This window comes from Argentina silus (genome assembly GCF_951799395.1).
Source record: "Argentina silus genome assembly, chromosome: 11".
Classification (NCBI taxonomy): Eukaryota; Metazoa; Chordata; class Actinopteri; order Argentiniformes; family Argentinidae; genus Argentina; species Argentina silus.
Genome location: NC_139665.1, coordinates 7,072,601 through 7,090,494, shown reverse-complemented (window position 1 = coordinate 7,090,494; position 17,894 = coordinate 7,072,601). Strand labels below are relative to the sequence as shown.

At 45.0% G+C, this 17,894-nt stretch overlaps 2 protein-coding genes across 5 annotated transcripts; one reads left to right on the top strand and one right to left on the bottom strand.

Annotated features, from left to right (window-relative positions):
* Positions 1–5,884: 5,884 nt before the first annotated feature.
* Positions 5,885–14,403, bottom strand: LOC310812354 (sialin). 2 transcript variants are annotated; one of them, XM_083680871.1, is made up of 12 exons: positions 14,322–14,403; positions 12,378–12,481; positions 11,628–11,777; positions 11,002–11,207; positions 10,506–10,739; positions 10,188–10,362; positions 9,730–9,848; positions 9,344–9,505; positions 8,747–8,879; positions 7,828–7,975; positions 7,349–7,439; positions 5,885–6,956 (listed from the first exon to the last, which is right to left on the bottom strand). In XM_083680871.1, exons 3-12 carry the CDS (start codon positions 11,710–11,712, stop codon positions 6,798–6,800), a joined length of 1,512 nt encoding a protein of 503 aa, XP_083536997.1. In that variant the 5' UTR covers positions 11,713–11,777; positions 12,378–12,481; positions 14,322–14,403; the 3' UTR covers positions 5,885–6,797. The 2 variants fall into 2 exon arrangements, with proteins under 2 accessions (XP_083536997.1, XP_083536996.1); XM_083680870.1 differs by lacking the exon at positions 14,322–14,403 and adding an exon at positions 13,553–13,695.
* Positions 13,768–17,606, top strand: ppt1 (palmitoyl-protein thioesterase 1 (ceroid-lipofuscinosis, neuronal 1, infantile)). 3 transcript variants are annotated; one of them, XM_083680872.1, is made up of 10 exons: positions 13,768–13,831; positions 14,296–14,414; positions 14,526–14,635; positions 14,943–15,070; positions 15,338–15,408; positions 15,698–15,800; positions 16,004–16,094; positions 16,362–16,460; positions 17,012–17,083; positions 17,192–17,606. In XM_083680872.1, exons 2-10 carry the CDS (start codon positions 14,303–14,305, stop codon positions 17,312–17,314), a joined length of 909 nt encoding a protein of 302 aa, XP_083536998.1. In that variant the 5' UTR covers positions 13,768–13,831; positions 14,296–14,302; the 3' UTR covers positions 17,315–17,606. The 3 variants fall into 3 exon arrangements, with proteins under 3 accessions (XP_083536998.1, XP_083536999.1, XP_083537000.1); XM_083680873.1 differs by lacking the exon at positions 13,768–13,831 and adding an exon at positions 13,842–13,922; XM_083680874.1 differs by lacking the exon at positions 13,768–13,831 and adding an exon at positions 13,931–14,107.
* The last annotated feature ends 288 nt before the right edge of the window (positions 17,607–17,894 follow it).

The following is a 17,894-nucleotide window of genomic DNA, read 5'->3' as shown; positions in this document are numbered from 1 at the left end:
ATCCTGGCAGGGTGACAGTGTTGAGTCACGGCTGGAGCTCGTCAGCTAATAACAGCTCCCTCTTCAGAGCTGTCGTACATGCCCACCAGGGGAGGCCGGCGGAGGTAGAAATCGGAGGACAGGCTCGTTGTAATGCATGGAATGGAATGAGGAACGGCATCAAACATGCGTGGGCACATCCTTCCCTTGTTACTTCACCAACACGTGGATTGTACGACCAGCAAGTCTTGTTTGATTTCTGTGTCGATTTATCTGCTACTGTGATTTGACAACGGCTAAATGAGGATGAGGATTAGTCAGTGATATAGGACTGGGTCATGGAAAATACCCATAAATGTGTAGAACCTTTGCGTAAAGTGGTTTTATAGACTTTTTTTTTTTTTTAAAACTATAGAGTTGTGTAAACTTGATATTTTTTATGTGACACTCCTTCACCAAAGACACACAGCTCTGTCTGGATAAAACCCTATACATTGTGTGTGTGTGTGTGTGTGTGTGTGTGTGTGTGTGTGCATACAAGCTTCCCCCAATGGGGCTAATTGACCATGCAAATTGGATACTTCTCAACACACTGGCTTCCCTTCTACCTGGGGTATGCTAAAGAGGATAGCTCGGGTTCACACTTGCAAACCAGGACCATTTGGTGGGCCCATTGTTTGGAGCGGTGCCAGGCGGGTGTGAGGGGAGAGCTGTTCTAACACATGCATATGGGCCTGAGCCCAGGGAGTCTGCCTCGCTGGAGAATGCAAATCCTACAAGAAGTGGCTCCAAAAAAAATGGGCTTGAAATGAATGTATGTGAGAGCGTTAAAAAGCTTTTTGGGGTGGATTTTGGTTTCAGGTTTTCCGTGGAAAAGTATGGCCATTGATTCAGAGTCATCAAAGCTGAAGATATTGTACATTTAGGCAAATGGCTTTAACACTTGCTCTCCCCAAAGATAGCACTGCATCCCTTTTTTGCCAAATGGCAGCCCCACCACTTAGTTTGCAATAAAGCAATGGGGGTGGAGAAATAACCATTCTCAAATTAATAGATAGGTCCAAACAATGGAGTAAAACAGTTCTGACAAATGTGGGGTTATAATCAGTTCAGTTTACTTTATTGTCCTAGATGGGAAACTTGGCTTGCAGTCAGGAGTCACAATTAAAAACATACAATATATAATTACACAGAACAGAGCAATCATGGAGGACATCACTGATGTAAAGTGCATGTTTACATTAGCAAATTAAGCAATTTTATTGCACTTTACTGGGGTACTCTGAATCTACGGCCTGAGGGGAGTATTTCAAATTCAGAGTGAAGGGGGTGGTCTTTACTGTCCAACACAAACCTGGCCTTACAAGAACATGCAGGTCAAAGATGACAGTGAGGGAGGTCTGTTGGACACCTATAACTTTGCCAGTCATCTTGGCAATAGAGCTCAGGCGGTTCTTATTCCTGACATTAAGGTTACAGTACCAAGCAATCATGGAGAAGGTAAAACAGTTGTACTCACCTGGCCAGGCTACCTGTGAGTTGTAATGTTGTGGACACACATAGAACAGCCTCATAGTGTCCTCAAAACCCGGCTTGACTCTGACTGAAGGTGCATTCAACTGAAGTAAAAATCAATCAATCAATCAAAGCTCATGATGTATACTTTCAATAGAATCAATAGGTAGGCCTATATCAGTTATCTGAATGAACTTTGAACCGATGAAAGAGGGAATGTTGTATAAACACAAAGATGTTTTTTTCTTTCTTTATAGCTCTTATGTTTGTTTACAAAGGTATTATGTAAGATGTGTGTAACAATGATGCAAAGCAACCTTTTGAAGTCGTAATAGTTAGTCATGAATCATATTCTTAAAACATAAACAATAGGCTACGTATCATTAATTGTAATGACATCTGAAAAGTAGCTGATTGCTGATTGCACCTTTAATTCAAGATTGAGCCTCAATTTCGGATTATAAGCATATCATTAAATCATCAGTTACACAATAAATGTCATTAAACACAATTTCAGAATGGTGTGTATTGGTGCCTGAAAGCACATCATGTTTTAGAGTAAAGGTATCATTCGTTGACAACAGAAACACAACACATCAACAGCAAGCAAAAGATCTAGCCTACCTCTCATTAGTTTGATGATAAAAAAAAAAAAAGTTCTACGACTATGAAAGAAACTTTCAAGTTAGGTGAGTTTTGCGTGCCATGCCTTGCGCACAACGATAAGCATATTGTTTTTTCATGAACATAAAAAAAAGAAACTTTACAATAGAAACACTTGAGACATAAACCATTGAATATAAAAATAAAAATCCCACCAGGAACACTTCAGTGATGACCACTATTGTTTTTTTCTGTGAAATAAAATGGTATTGAAGTGTGGCTATTGCCAAAGAGGACATAAACACGTAGCATGTGGATTCGCTGGCTGCTCCTTCTGTGCTTATTTGTTTTTATCTATTTGTTGCGTTTCTTGTATGCTGAGTTTGTTGACGCAAGTGTAAACTACTGTGATTGTACTGACTGTGCCTTATTGTTTGTAGGCCTACAATATTCTATGCTTGACGGTGTCACATGGTGGTCAGGGCCGGGTTTTATGTCATAGAGACTAGGGGGAGACTAGTGATATTCTGTGAGTTCGAGTGCCTGTACGTTTTAGCTCGGAATCAAGAACCCAGATAAACAGACGCCCTTGGACCCGTCAGGAGAAGTGTGGTGACGTAGACAAATATACACGTGATCCGCACCTGGCAAGAGCAGGGTGCATGTACATCCGGATCATTAAATCAGTCTGATGCAAGCTCTATCCGAAGTCATTATTCATCGCCCTCTTGCGGGTGGACCGTCACTGGGGGCAGTACAAATGTGTTTATATCGCCATCTGGTGGTCGGACACTGTCGCCACCTCAACATGTGACTAACGCCTAAAAACGCATCCAACGATTTCAATGTTTTCATTTCTGTAAACATTAAAAAAAATTAAAAATCAATTGCACCATGTTGCACACTGAAGCACCTGGATATGAAAATATGAATCAGGCACGGGTGAAAAATAATAAATGTTTATTTCTGAGGTATTCCCTGCATACATGTTTCAACTTTATACAATGCCCACCCTCCACATTTGTGTATGGACATTTGTCATTTCTAAATCCTTTGTAAAATACATAAAACCTGCGAACGACGCAAATTCTTTTAACAAGCAATCCTTTTCAGGCACTACTTGCTGGCAATGCAATCCACCCAAACCTTTTCTGCATAACCCATGTTCCTTTCAACCTGCGTTTTTACGCATGACGCAAAACGGGCATCTGACAAAAGGACAGTTTATAGATTGCATTCCACACATATTCTCTCCGCTCTCTTGGTGCACGTTCCACAAACATATCTGCGGCACCCTATACATCTGTCAGGAGTTCTGTTTTTGTTACATTTCCCCACCTGGCAAGTTTTTCGGGATTTACGAGACCCGGGACTGTGGATACACGGATCGGGCTGTATCGCTGTTTTACGCATTAGATTCTCTTTCCGAAGCTCTGTCGCTAGCTTCAGGATGAACTCCCTCCGGTTCGAACCGTTGTCCCCCGTGCATTCTCTGTAAAGCACAAATGCATTGACAGCAGCCAAGTCCAGGACGTTGTAGAAGACTGCGACAGGCCAACGGCGAGCCCCTCCTTTCACGCTCTGCATGCGTGCCATTCTGTCCAGCACGTACACCCCGACCTGTGTGGTGTTGTAAAAAGTCAGTGTCTCCGGTTTCCTTCTCTTGTCGGTGCCGCTACCGACAGCCATGTGCAGGGTGCTGATGATACTTATGTTCTTTTGCGGCTCACTGCTGTACACGGTCAGAGTGGCGTCGTCGTGTCTAAGAACTGTAGTCGAGTACAACTCTGACTGTTTGGTGTGCACAGAGGGTGGCAGTTCCTTTAGGCATTTGTTTACCATTCCTACAATTGTAGTTTTCCTGTCCAGCAACTTCTTGGCAAGTTCCAGTGAAGTGAAACTGTGGTCCGTGGTCACGTTCCTCCCTTCGTCGAGGTACGGCTCCATCAGCCTCAGCACGACATTGCTGTCCCGCTTTCTCGGATGGTGGATATTTCTCCCGAAGTCGGGGAAACCATTCACCATGTACTTGGTATCCACATCAGCTGCCAACCAGAACTTGATCCCATGCCGCTCTGGTTTGGTAGCCATAAACTGCATGAAATCACATCGCGCTTTTGAGGGAAACAGCTGCGAATCCACAGAGATGTTCTCCCCCGGGTTGTAGCAAGCGATGCTGTTGTTGACGAAACCATTCCAAATGACAGATGCGGGAGCAAATGGGTCCGTGCCGTCATCCGCTTTTCTAGTTTTTTTAGGTTTTTGCATTTGTCGGTCGAAACACAAAAACCTCATGATCTCCCTAAACCGGTTCCTTGGCATAGTTTGCCTGAAAAAGCCAAGTCCCCATTGATCAGACCAGAAGCTCTCCAAGTTCGACGACTTGCCACCATATGCCCCACGAACATACAGGAGCGCAATAAATGCTTGGAGCTCATCTAAAGTCATGTCCCATGAACTGTCTTTCGAGGTGGCCTTCCCTTCTTCCACTGTACACTCTCTGACGTGCCGCAGCATGTCCATGTCAAACAGGCAGAGGAAGGCGCTGAGGGCACTGTTAATGTTTTGCCTGGCGTATTGAGTTGGACCTCGATTTCCCTTAAAAATGTGAGCAGCTCGTTGGCCCGCCGCGTCTCCAATGGGGTTTAACACCCTCCAAACTGTGCCATCTCTGCCGGTCTCCTGCGTTCCTTTATCGGTTGGAGGGACCGTCTCTGTCGGAGCCGTAGCCGTCGGAACAGGACCTCGGTTCCGTCGTGGTTTCTTAGCTGGTGGGCACTCGGAGCCGCTGTCCTCGCTGCCATCAGAGCTAGAGAAATCAAGAGGCCTCGTCCACGAGAACTCCCTGTCAGGTTCAGAGTCACTCGCTGCGTCTGAATCGCTTTCATTCAAACTGACCACCATCTCAAAAGCCTTCTTGTCTGACAGCATCTTTTTGGGCATTATTCGGCACAATTGTCTAACCGAGCAATCCAGCCAGGCTGCAGTTCCTCGGACGGTGAGGCTGTGGCAATGTAAACCTCCGCAGAAGGTAGTCTTAGATTTCAGTAGGATCATCCGAGTTGAGAAATCGATTAAAGAAAATGTTTTTGAAAACTCAGGGGGGGACCCCCCTGAAACTGTAGCCAACAACAACAAGACAACACCAGTAAAAGTCTGTTCGACCGTCTATGCTCAGTGCACGCTTCCTCCCTCCCGCCAGCTGTAACAACATCCGGGGGGAGAGTTCAGTCAGGTAAGGCTTACCCTGGGACGACCGGTGCGTCTTGACAGCAGCGATTGGTTCCCGGGAACTCAAAGGTCCCAATTGGTGAAGTCGTAACTCCGACATGAATGTATTCGAGTGCTTTTGAAATGGGAACAACTCTTCAACCCATGAGATTTCATTTCATTGCGATTCATCATGAACGTTAACAAACTCCAAACATAACATTTAACTCGTAAACTCGTGTATCACCATACAGGTCCGATGACCAGCGAAACGTGATTGGACAATAATGATGCATGTGTATTTCTCGGGTCGATCCCACCTAGTATCAAACAGTTTGGGAAAGTCAAAATAAAAGCGCAGTGCAATGTTAGTGTAATTACAGAGTTATTACACAGGTATAAGGGCAACTTCATGTACAACGTGAAAAACCATCTCTATAGAAGGGTGTTACTGCAAAATAGGCCCTTCACAGGTGCGAAATTGAAACTGTGACACAATATTTAAAAAACGACTATAAATCTTGAGCACAAGCTAAGAAAACAATTTCACAACAATGAAGCAATGGAGAGTAACACCTGTAATTCAGTTTATTTTATTTGTATAATTTATAAAACAAGGTACACTTACAAAATGATGCACTTTATTAAGAATCATCGTCTATAAAAGCACAAAAAAGTCAACAACTTATTTCCATTGTGGTCCTCTTAATAGTCCTCCGTCATTACTTCACTGCTATATATTTCACATTGACCATGACACCATGTGGAAATCACTGTTTTTGCATTGCACTTTAAGAGAATATCCAGAAACATTATTGCATTTATCTAGACTTTGCATGGCAACATCACACATTCTGGTATCCTTGTGTACACCTACTGAACAATAAAAAAAATACCCTCTTATGTAGTTGAATAAAAAACAAAACATAATGCAGAAGATGGTTGCTTGATTGGTTTTGTCTTCCGGTATTTCAAGTTGTTTACATTGTTTATAAGGCAGTCATTTACTATCGACATAAGATTATCAAGACACCAACATTTTAAGGGGAGTAAAACATGTTCAAAATAGATATAAAAATAGAATTAAAGCCTGACTAATCATTTGAACCTTGGGAGGAGCATGTATCCACTGTTGGGTGTCTGTAGGGAGGTCTGGTGTATTCTTCCTTGCCACCATTTCTAAATTTAAGGCTTTCTGACTTGTATGAAAAGCATATCCATTCTTCTAGTCTTTGGAATGCAAATGTCAAGGTGGTCACAAACAGATTCAGTAACTGTAAACAACACTAAAGGCATCTGGAAGGTAAGAACCTTATCAACATTGAGTCCCAACCTACACAGTTCACTGGGAGAGGCTGTAATAATGCACTGGTCCTTCATATTTAAAATCACCTGATGGCAAGTTAACCTGCTCTCAGCCCTCTTCCATTGAGGTCAGTTAAACCTGTCTGTCATGTAGAGAGAGACCTGTCTGTCTATCTGTCTGTCTGTCATGTAGAAATGGACCTCTCTGGCTCCTCCTCCTCCTCCTCCTCTTCCAGAGCCCATTTCTGGATCTTGCCGCTGCCAAACAGGGTGAAGACGAGAGCTCCGCAGGCGCTGACCCCCGCCGACAAACATAATACAGTCCTCCAGGCCGCTAGGGAGTGCTGTTTCAGGGGAACAAGGGACATATTGATGCCTGGGAACTTACTTAAACTCCCTGTCATAAAGCCTAAATTAAGGTGTCATGAAAGTGAAATAACATGAAGTACATAAATAGTCATGAGAGCTGTCAGCTTTGCACTACAATGAAAAACTATCATGACAGCTAATATGAGCTTGTCAACAACCTTACCTAGATTACAGGGAAATTGGGAGTCCAGCTACTTTGTCAAACGCTTCATATTAATTCAAGGCGTTCCAGTTTTAGCTATGCATTGCTCTATATCAACATATACAATAGTAATACCAGTTGAGTGTTTTGGTTAACTACTGTGACATTATTGAGGTGGAAGTGAGAAGTTAAAAACAGATACAGTCATCTGAGGTTAAAGCTTACATCTTGGGTGAGGTAACCCACAGCGATGGGTGCAACGACACCTGGGATGGTCCCGAAAGTGTTTGTGATTCCTAAGAGAACCCCAGCATACCTGAGGGGAGACAGGAGGGGGGAGGCGCTCAGGAAGATGGACATACATCACAGAGGGAGGGAGTGACTGAGGCAGAGAAGTTTGAAAACAGCCAGGGGAGGCTGGTGGACGTAGAAATCGGGCGGGCTCATTATAATGCACGGAATGGTATCAAACACACGTGTGTAGATGGTATCAAACACATGGTGTAGATACCATTCCTTATTCCGTTCCATGCATTACAATGAGCCCGTCCTCCGATTTCTACCTCAACCTGCCTCCACTGTAAATAGCATATTATCATATCATAACTGACACCCCAGTGGGCAGAAGGAGAATACCAACATCATGCACATCAACACTGATGGAATGTCCAGAAGATCTAACTCAGACAAAGAGGAACACCCACCGAGGTGCGATGTCTATCTGGTTCATGAAGACGCCAGCAGCACTAATGCCCCCTATGGATGTAGACAGCGTTAGGAACGTTACGGCCAGCACCCCACTGCACCCCGAAAACCCCACGGCCACCAGGAAGACTGCAGGCAATAGCAGACCTGCGGAAGAGTCAACCATCAACACACTGTAGATACTCACAGCGTGACGTTTCGCAGCTCTCTACTGGGGTATGGAAGTGCGGTTTCCAATGGGGTTTCCAATGCGTTCTCCAATCGTCTTTTAACTATGATGCAGGTGATTGACGCTGATGACCGCTAACTAATTTGATCATGACACCCCGAACTCATGGAAAAGTCAATTGAAACATCAAAATAACCACAACAGCAAATGTTGAAAGTGGCCAACGGTAAGCTATTAGTCGTGAGGGTCAACAGGGAAACTTGACATCCGTACCCCAGTAGAGGGGCATGGCTTCTGATTTTTGGGATTGTAAAGCTTCCGGCGTGAGTACCTATACCCCATGTGCAAACACCACACCCGCTTCCTGTTGGTTGGAGAGACACTAGGAAGTAGCCCACATGTTCATGATTCACTGTGACGATGAAACCTGAATATTCCCCACTACACTTTGGTGTAGTCTTACAGTGGCATCATTTCATTTCATTTCATTTACCTTTTTGTTTTCTTTGTAAACGTCGTCACAACTGGTTATTATTGCAGTACTGCTGACCACATGAGTGATTCATCTGGGAAGCTGTCGAATGGGTGGGTTCATGCATACACATTTTATAAATCGCCACACATACAATACCTGTTTAAATTCACAAGGATTTTTAAAGTGGACCCATGACGTATGTGACCTCCTCAGTACTCTATTTCCATGGCCAAGTAGCCATGACAATTTCCTTTCATAATACAAGTCTGCTTGCCTATGAGAGTGAAGATCTTGCGAACAGCTGTAACACTCAACAGCTCCCTCTCCAGGAGGCTGTCTGCTACTACACCTGAGAGCACCGAGAGGAACCAGGCACCCAGGTATGGGAGAGCAGAGAGAAAGGCATTCTACACAGAGAAACACACAGATGAGACAGCTCATTAAACAACACTAAACAATACCCACACTCACGTTGAACCCCCCAGACATATACTAGATGGCATGTGTAACTTTACGTGCATTATACACTGTATCTCTGATATGAAAATGAGTCTGTTTCAAAGTTTTAGTCTATTTCTAATCTGACTTTATCTAGTTCTCAGTTTCCTAGGTGGGTCTCACCTGTAGAGGTGTTTATCTAGCTCTCAGTCTCTCTCCTAGGTGGGTCTCACCTGGAGAGGTCTTTATCTAGCTCTCAGTCTCTCTCCTAGGTGGGTCTCACCTGGAGAGGTCTTTATCTAGCTCTCAGTCTCTCTCCTAGGTGGGTCTCACCTGTAGAGGTCTTTATCTAGCTCTCAGTCTCTCTCCTAGGTGGGTCTTACCTGTAGAGGTCTTTATCTAGCTCTCGGCCTATCTCCTAGGTGGGTCTCACCTGTTGGAGGTCGTAGTGCAGCACCGTGTCCATGTAGGTGGGCAGAGAGGTCAGCAAGGTGTAGTAGGACCAGTTGGCACACATCTGAGAGATGATAATGGCCCACAGAGGGACCGAGAACAGCATGGGCAACAAAGGCACTGACCAACCATGGGCACCCCCCTAGGGCAGAGAGAGAGAGGGGGGGGGTTACATTTTGAAAAGACATGAGTACACATCAGTGGAGGCTGGTGGAGGTAGAAATCAGGCTCATTGTAATGCATGGAATAGAATGAGGAATGAGCCTGTCCTCCGGTTTCTACCTCCACTAGCCTCCACTGTTAGACATTGATTTAGAAATATATGAGGAAAGGTCACAGAGGACCTGACAGCCAGCCTAGTGTTACCTGGGACCCGATAGAGTTAATAATGTAATCTTTCTCAAGTTCGCTGATTCGAGGATGGGAGTGAGGCTCATCTGACACCAGGATGAACCAGAAAACTGCCCAGAGGCAACCAGCACCCCCTAGGGGAGAGAACGAGAAGATGACTCTTCAAAGACAGTTTATAAGAGGTTGTGCAAGTATGCAATGGTAAGTACACCAGGTACACCACGAGGGCACAGATAGGAGTTTGTAAGTGGAGCAAAGGTGATAGTAAAAGGCATACTGTATGAGCCAGTGGAGGCTGGCGGAGGTAGAAATTGGAGGACGGGCGTAATGTAATGCAAGGAATGGAATAAGGAATGGTATCAAACACGTGCCATGCATTACAATGAGCCTGTTTTCACAGGAGTATGTGGATGAGAAGAACATAAGGTGAATAAAACCAGTGATGATACAAGTGTCGTCAGTGTTTCTCTCACCGCAACAGTAGAAGACGGCCGGCCAGCCCAGGTGCTGGCAGATGATGCCACTGAGGGGGAGGAACACGAACGCCCCAAAGTTGGCCCCCGCCCCGGACAGGGTCATCAGCCGAGACCTCTCCAAAGGGGGGGCCCAGCGAGCCCACATGGCCATCATGGCTGGGAATGTCACTCCCTGAGGAGACACACGCACACACACACAGAGATGAAAAGTTCTCGTGTCATAAAAAAACAAACATAAATGACCAATTCAGACATTATTGTACAATTAGTACAGTTATTATGTACATACAGAGTGCTCCACATTGACAGTCTTACCTCCCCAAATCCCTCCAGTGCCCGTAAGCCAAACAGCCAATAGGGGCCCAGCTGGGCTGCCGTGGGGGTGAGCAGGGTGAGGGCTGCGGTGCCCAGCACCCCTCCGCCCAGGAACACACGCCCCCCAAAGTGACCCGCCAGGTAGCCCCCAGGGATCTGGGTCAGGAGGTAACCAAAGAAGAACGCTCCCAGGAGCAGTCCCTGCGTAGCAGTGTCCCACGAATACTGAGGGATCTGGGTGGGAGGGAGAGAGAGAGAGAGAGACAGAGACAGAGACAGAGAGGAGAAAGATTGATTCAATCTCAAATGGCAAATGAACACATAATTGTATTCATTGTGGGTTTGAAATTCGTATGTATACAGTATGTACGTGTGTACATAAAACATGTGTACATGTATCATGTAAGAACGTATCTATGTACTGTATGTATGTACAGTATGTAGTGTATGTGTTGCTTTAGTTGTGTATGCTATGAGCCTCAGAGGTAGCCCTCACCCCGTCTGGCTCCTGGCTGCTGTTGCCAGCCTTGTGAGAGGGCACTGGGCACTCTGAGGAGCTGTTAGCGGAGGGTTGGCCGTGGGTTCCGTTCACCATGGCGACCATGGCCACGCTGAGGTTCACGCGGAGGCCGTAGACGACGGAGAAGCCCAGGAACATCAGGAAGGCCAGGTTGAGGCGTGCCGAGCAGCACTGGGGAGGCACTGTCACACACCACGACAATAACTACACCATTCTACTCACAGTCTAAAACACTGTACAACAACACCCACAGATAAATCTCACTAAAATACCACAGTCACACTGATAGATAGTCTCAATAAAATACTACACAGTCACACTCACAGTCTGACTAAAACACTGACACTTAAAAGGATTAATTGATGGACTGTACTCATGCATCTATCAACTACCACATGTATACCACTTGAACCTCTAGATGACCTCTTTAAGACTACAAGCTGGTAAATCCATGTCCATAGCAACTGCACAATAACATAACAGTGAGCTACTGTACTGTACTGTACCAGAAATACCAGAAACTATTGCAGGGCTTTTCCATTGTGGTGCATTAAAGCACCACTGATTCCATACTGCTGCTGACAAATGAACTAGAGACACACCTGGACCAACCACTCTTTGATTAAGGAGGGGTGTAGTTTCTCCACTCTCATCCAAAGAGTTAATGGATCCATTTTGTTGAGCCATAGCAACCAGTCATAGAGGAATGGATGAACTGTGAGGTCACCGAGCCATCTGGTTGAAGAATAAGCCTGTCGGACACATCAGCAAGAATCAGCATAAAAAACAACCACACACACACAAGCGCACACACACACAAACACACACACACACACACACACACACACACACACACACACACAAGCGCACACACACACACACACACACACACACACACACAGACCAAGAGTACAGATACACAGTCGATATGAAAATGCACATGACTAGACAGGTGACAATGAACACAGAGGAAAACCAATCTTGAGGTTTTCTAGATTGTCCTGCGTTGACAATGACACGTTTTCTGGAAGGTTAGAAAAGTTTTATGCTTCAAATAACTGGAGTGAAAGTAAGGCCTAGATATTGTGAGAGTATTATCAGCAGATCATCCAAAAGTCAAAACATCGGGAATATCTCCTTGTGGTATTTATATTATCGCCCCAGAAAGTAAATGTAAAAGTAAAAAGAATTCTTTAGCCAGACAATAAGTGACCAGAGGAATTAATTGGAGATAGTGACACAAAGCATGGTTCAGTCAGCAATCTTATGGCAGTGTGTCAACCCCAGACCAGCTATAGCGCTTCATCAAGAGGAAAATGTGGTTGGACTGGTTGGACCTGATAGTCACTCACCTTCTGAACTCCTAGATCACATGTCTGAGGAGGATGAGTCCAGAGTTAAATTGGCCTGGTTGGTGGTGTTGGTGTAGCTGGTCCAACGTGACACTGCAGGAAGGCTGGAGCATTCAGAGTAAACAAGACACTGAGGGTTACTGGTTGCCTATCTGTCAAACACGCAGCAAACCTCTCGCGCCTCCGTAAGAGTTATACAAGTACTCATTAGATTAACAGCATGCTCCACAATGTACTCCTGTCTGTACAAATGCAACAACTCTGTGGATCTTCTGCCTCTCCAACACTTTGATTGTGACGTGCAGAGAACTGCCAGACGGAGAATGCATGACCGAAAGCAGATGTGAGCCAGTGCATCTGCTGACAAAGAGAGGCTGTTGGAGGTAGAAACGTTCGCGCTTTACTGCTGACCGCAGCAAAATGTCCACACACAAAGGTTACTCTACCAGAGTTTATAAGAAGCCTGTCAGCTGATGAGAGAGTTGGATTAAATCTAAAATGCACAATGAAATGCTATGCATAAATATGTGTGTGTGCGCGCGCGCGCATGTGTAATTCCCCACTTCAGTATACTTCACTTCTCTTTTCACAACTTCTCTGATCATAATCTGGTTGCTTGAGAACGGAATGAGGAATGGTATTAAATATGGAATGACACCATTCCGTATTCCTTTACATGGATTACAATGAATCGGAGGTACCTGTGAGGTACACAGGTACAGGATGTCTGGGAACTCCGCTGCAAGGAGTGTGCGGGGATATATCGACGGTAGGTATTCGTTTTAAATGTCGGATTAAAGTTTTACATGTTGCGATCGGAAAATTATTTCTGGGTAATATGGAAGTAGAGGACCCCATATGAACTGTTGTGAAGCTCAAGCTACCCTATGTAGTGTATGTCTACTGGTAAGTATGTGCGCTCCATTCATTCAAACTCACGTTTCTCGTCAACATCAGTTTAATACAACTTGATATATGTCACATTAGTGAGAAAACAAATATATTGTATGATATCATTCAGAAAACGAGGTCGTTGTCGAGCTGGTTTCTTTACAAATGTCCCTTGGAGGACCCATTTGGGGGTGAATTTCTCATTCACTTTCCATGGTCTCTATTTGGAACCCACTCTCCTGATATGCACTGTGCTGTTAACAGCGTTACCCCCCAAAATGTACCTCTCGGTTTCATCCTCTTTGTTCAGATCGAACATCGGTCTTCCCGTTGTATGTAGCGAAGCCCTCCAACTATCGTTTCATACCGTCTTCTCGGCGGAGACTCGCTTCCTACCGGCGAAGCGGAGAGTGCTGTTGTGCGTTTACAATGTTTTTTTCCTCTCCGACAAGTGACGCCACAGTTTTTGTCACGTGATCAGTTCGATTGTTATTTCCGGGTAGCGTTAGGCCATCATGTGACAAGCAGCAACAAAGCACAAGTTGGGAGACCAGTCGTCTACAGTAAGTGTTGGGTAACATTCGCATTTATTTCAGCAACATGGTTTTTTTGGTCGAAGATTAGAGTTCACAACAGAGCCGATTAGCTACAGAGGTATGTCAGGCTTTGCAATCAGGCGGTGGGTGTCAACGAGTATATTATTGGTTCCATCCGCTTTGACTATAGTTTGCCAGCCAGAAGCAGAGAACCAGCCCACTGACTTGACACAACACACTAGCTAGCCCAGGTCTCCCGGAATCTCCAGTTAGAATTATAGGATCGACTTGTGTGATTTACAGGTATGCCATAGCCTAGTTATCTGTGGCAGGGTTGGTGGTTGTTGCACGTCGTTGCAATATTCACTTCCACTTTTACTTCAGTCGTTTTTATTGCAAGGTATCTATACTACTAAGTAGGGCTTCTGGGTACTTTTTTCCCACCACTGCTGTTTGTTTACCTTTATCTTTATCACTGCGTTGATTTCAAGGTTCAATATGACAATTCTGCACTTACTACTCGTCTCCGGCCCCTTGCTGTTGGTCCTCTTCAACCCGGTCCATGGGTCCAAGAACGCCACAGTCCCTTTGGTTCTGTGGCACGGAATGGGTAAGCACTCGCACAAAACAGGTCATGTTTTTTTTTTAAGGAAGTGAAAGCCACTCCCTTTATTTTCCAGTGGCCTTGGCAGACACAGACTCTGTCTTCTTGTTCATGTAGGAGACAGCTGTTGCAACCCCCTCAGCATGGGGGCCATCAAGAAGATGATCGAAGAGGAAGTCCCTGGAATTGACGTCCTGTCCCTGATGATAGGGAAGACTATCATTCAGGTACTTCCGACTCCTGTGGAGGCTGGCTGAGGTAGAAATCGGAGGACGTGCTCATTGTAATGCACGTGTTTGATACCGTTCCTCATTCCATTCCATGCATTACAATGAGCCTGTCCTCCGATTTCTACCTCCACCAGCCTCCCCTGTCCCATTCCCCTCGCATGCTTCTGTTAAAATATCTTGTTCCTCTAAGCCGGCTATGCCAACATGCTACCTGCCCAACATTGGACACTGAGAATGGTTTCATCCTGTGTCTCTTCCCCCCAGGACACTGAGAATGGTTTCTTCCTGTGTCTTTTCCCCCCAGGACACTGAGAATGGTTTCTTCATGGATGTGAATGAGCAAGTGTCCATGGCCTGCAGCCAGCTGTCCCAGGATCCCAAGCTGAAGGGGGGCTACAATGCTATGGGTTTCTCCCAGGGGGGGCAGTTTCTGTAAGTACTGTCTCTAGAGGCTGACTGCTTTGGCATTTGGAGTATGTAACAGGGGAGGCTGGTGGAGGCAAAACAATCGGAGGACGGGCTCATTGTAATGCATGGAACGGAATAAGGAATGATAATTCCTCATTTCGTGCCATGCATTACTCTGATTTCTGCCTCCACCAGCCTCCGCTGTTGTGTAACAAGACAAATGTTATGTATTTGAGAGTATGAGGAAGGTGTTAACTTTCTCTCTCTCTCTCTCTCTCTCTCTCTCTTCAGGAGGGCAGTGGCACAGCGCTGTCCGTCTCCTCCGATGAAAACCCTGATCTCAGTCGGAGGACAGCAACAAGGTGACAGCACCCCCCCCCCTCCCTTTCTTTGAGCTTTGTGGCCCACTCCTACCTTCCTACTGTGTTCCAATCCCTACCACCAGGGGGGGCTAGTGGAGGAAGAAAACGGAGCACCTTCCAACTGTGTTTTGCATGGAATGGGATGAGGAATGGTATCAATCACACGTGTTTGATCCCATTCCTCATTTCAATCCGTGCATTACAATGAGCCCGTCCTCCGATTTCTACCTCCGCCAACCTCCCCTGCCTTCCGCATAATGTCGACTAACAACCTGTTCCTCCTGCCCAGGTGTGTACGGACTTCCTAAATGTCCCGGGGAAAGCTCCCATATCTGTGATTGGATTCGCAAGAAACTCAACTCAGGAGCGTACACTGATGTTGTGCAAAAACAGTGAGTTATTGTGTGTGTGTGCGTGCCATTTTGTTTATTAGTCATTCAGATGGTATTTGGTGACTAATCCGCAATACTCAGCTCAGAGTTACTGTACATTTATAGATCTATACTGTATTGTGTAATCAATCTAATGCCGTTATGTGGTTGCAGTCTTGTGATGCCTATTTCTGTGACTGAATAGAGGTCATTGTGTCCATCAGCTTGGTGCAGGCACAGTACTGGCACGACCCGCTCAATGACGACCTGTACAAGAAGCACAGCCTCTTTCTGGCTGATATCAACCAGGAGCGGGTTAGTCTGGCACCTCTCTCTCTCTGACTGGGGCATTCAGTTTGCCACTGGTTCATACAATCCAGGGGAGGCTGCTGGAGGTAGAAATAAGAGGACGGGCATGGAACGGAATAAGGAATGGGATCAAACATGCATCTTTCATACCGTTCCTTATTCCATGCATTACAATGTGTCAGTCCTCGGATTTCTACCCCCGCCAGCCTCCCCTGGCACAGTCCTATTTCTCTCCAACGTGACTCTGATAACTCCTGTATTCCACCTCCCCAGGCTTTGAATGAGACCTATAAGAAGAACCTGCAGCTGCTGGAGAAGTTTGTGATGGTCAAGTTCCTGCAGGACACGGTGGTGGATCCAGTAGTCACTGAGGTACAGACACACTGAATGCGCCGGGACTTCTCATGCTGCACCAGTATCAGTGGAGGTAGAAATCTGAGGACGGGCTCATTGCAATGCATGGAATGGAATAAGGAATGGTGTGTATGATGGCTGGTGGTATCGTGTTTGATACCATTCCTTATTCCATTCCATGCATTGCAATGATTCCATTTCAGGAAGTAATAAGTATTTTTGACAAATTATCTCCAAGTACATTACGGTAGTCTTAATGTCAGAATTGGCTCACATATGCATTGCATGCAATAACTACGTCAAGCATGCATGTGACAATATGATCTCTTTGGATGCTTTTGCATCAGGGGAGGCTGGTGGAGGTAGAAATCGTAGGACGGGCTCATTGTTATGCATGCGTTCCTTATTTCATTCCATGCATTACAATGAGCCTGTCCTCCGATTTCTACCCCCATCAGCCTCCCCTGGTATAGGGCTGGAGTGTATATAGCATATACTTGTTAGGCTAACTGTCTAAAAACATATGGCGGTGACTATTGAATGCCTTCTCTCTCTTTTTTTTTTTACAGTGGTTTGGTTTCCTGAAAACCGGCCAGGCGAAAGAGACAGAGACCCTTCAGGAAAGCATTCTCTATAAAGAGGTACAACTCTGACATGTTCAGACACATACATACACAGTATGAATGTATAGTTTATTACATTTTCATATATATTGTGTAATATATTTTGAATGTATGGTGTTTATCCAGGATCGTCTGGGGCTGGCAGCGATGGAGAAGGCTGGGAAGCTGGTTTTCTTGGCCACAGAGGGGGATCACCTGCAGTTCAGCAGGGAGTGGTTCAACGCCAACCTGCTGCCTTACCTCCGCTGAACACCCCTGCACCACAATGGCGTACACACACACTCCTATTGCACTGATAATTCCTGTCATGTTACCCCATCCAGCTAATGTTATGAGACCTTTAAGAAGCCTGTTTTACTTCATAATATCAATGCATTATTGTACTACCACATACATTCAAGTGAACGTGTTTAGTTGTTTGATTCTCTCAGATGTGACAAATAAGAAAGTTTTATCATGAGTTGATTATTTTTTTAACTAATCTCAGTTGAATAGTAAGGTTGAAACTATTTTTAAATAAAATGTGTATTGTTAAAGTGTCTGTTGTCTTAGTAGCGTATTTATAAATAAGAAACTATAGTCCAATAGTCTATTCAAGAACGTCTGATTGCACAACCTGAATATTGCCTTAAAAACCACCAACAGTTTCTGTAATTTTGGTAAACCTTGGGTTACTTCTCTGTACAGTAAAACATAAGGCCTCATTGCTTTCCTCTTAACCTAGCCTTAAATCATTTAGTGCCGAGGGTGACTTTATTCACCAAATATACATAAATGATGCTTCATTTTGTAGCTAATCAAAGTATTGTTGCTAGGTAAATATCACAAA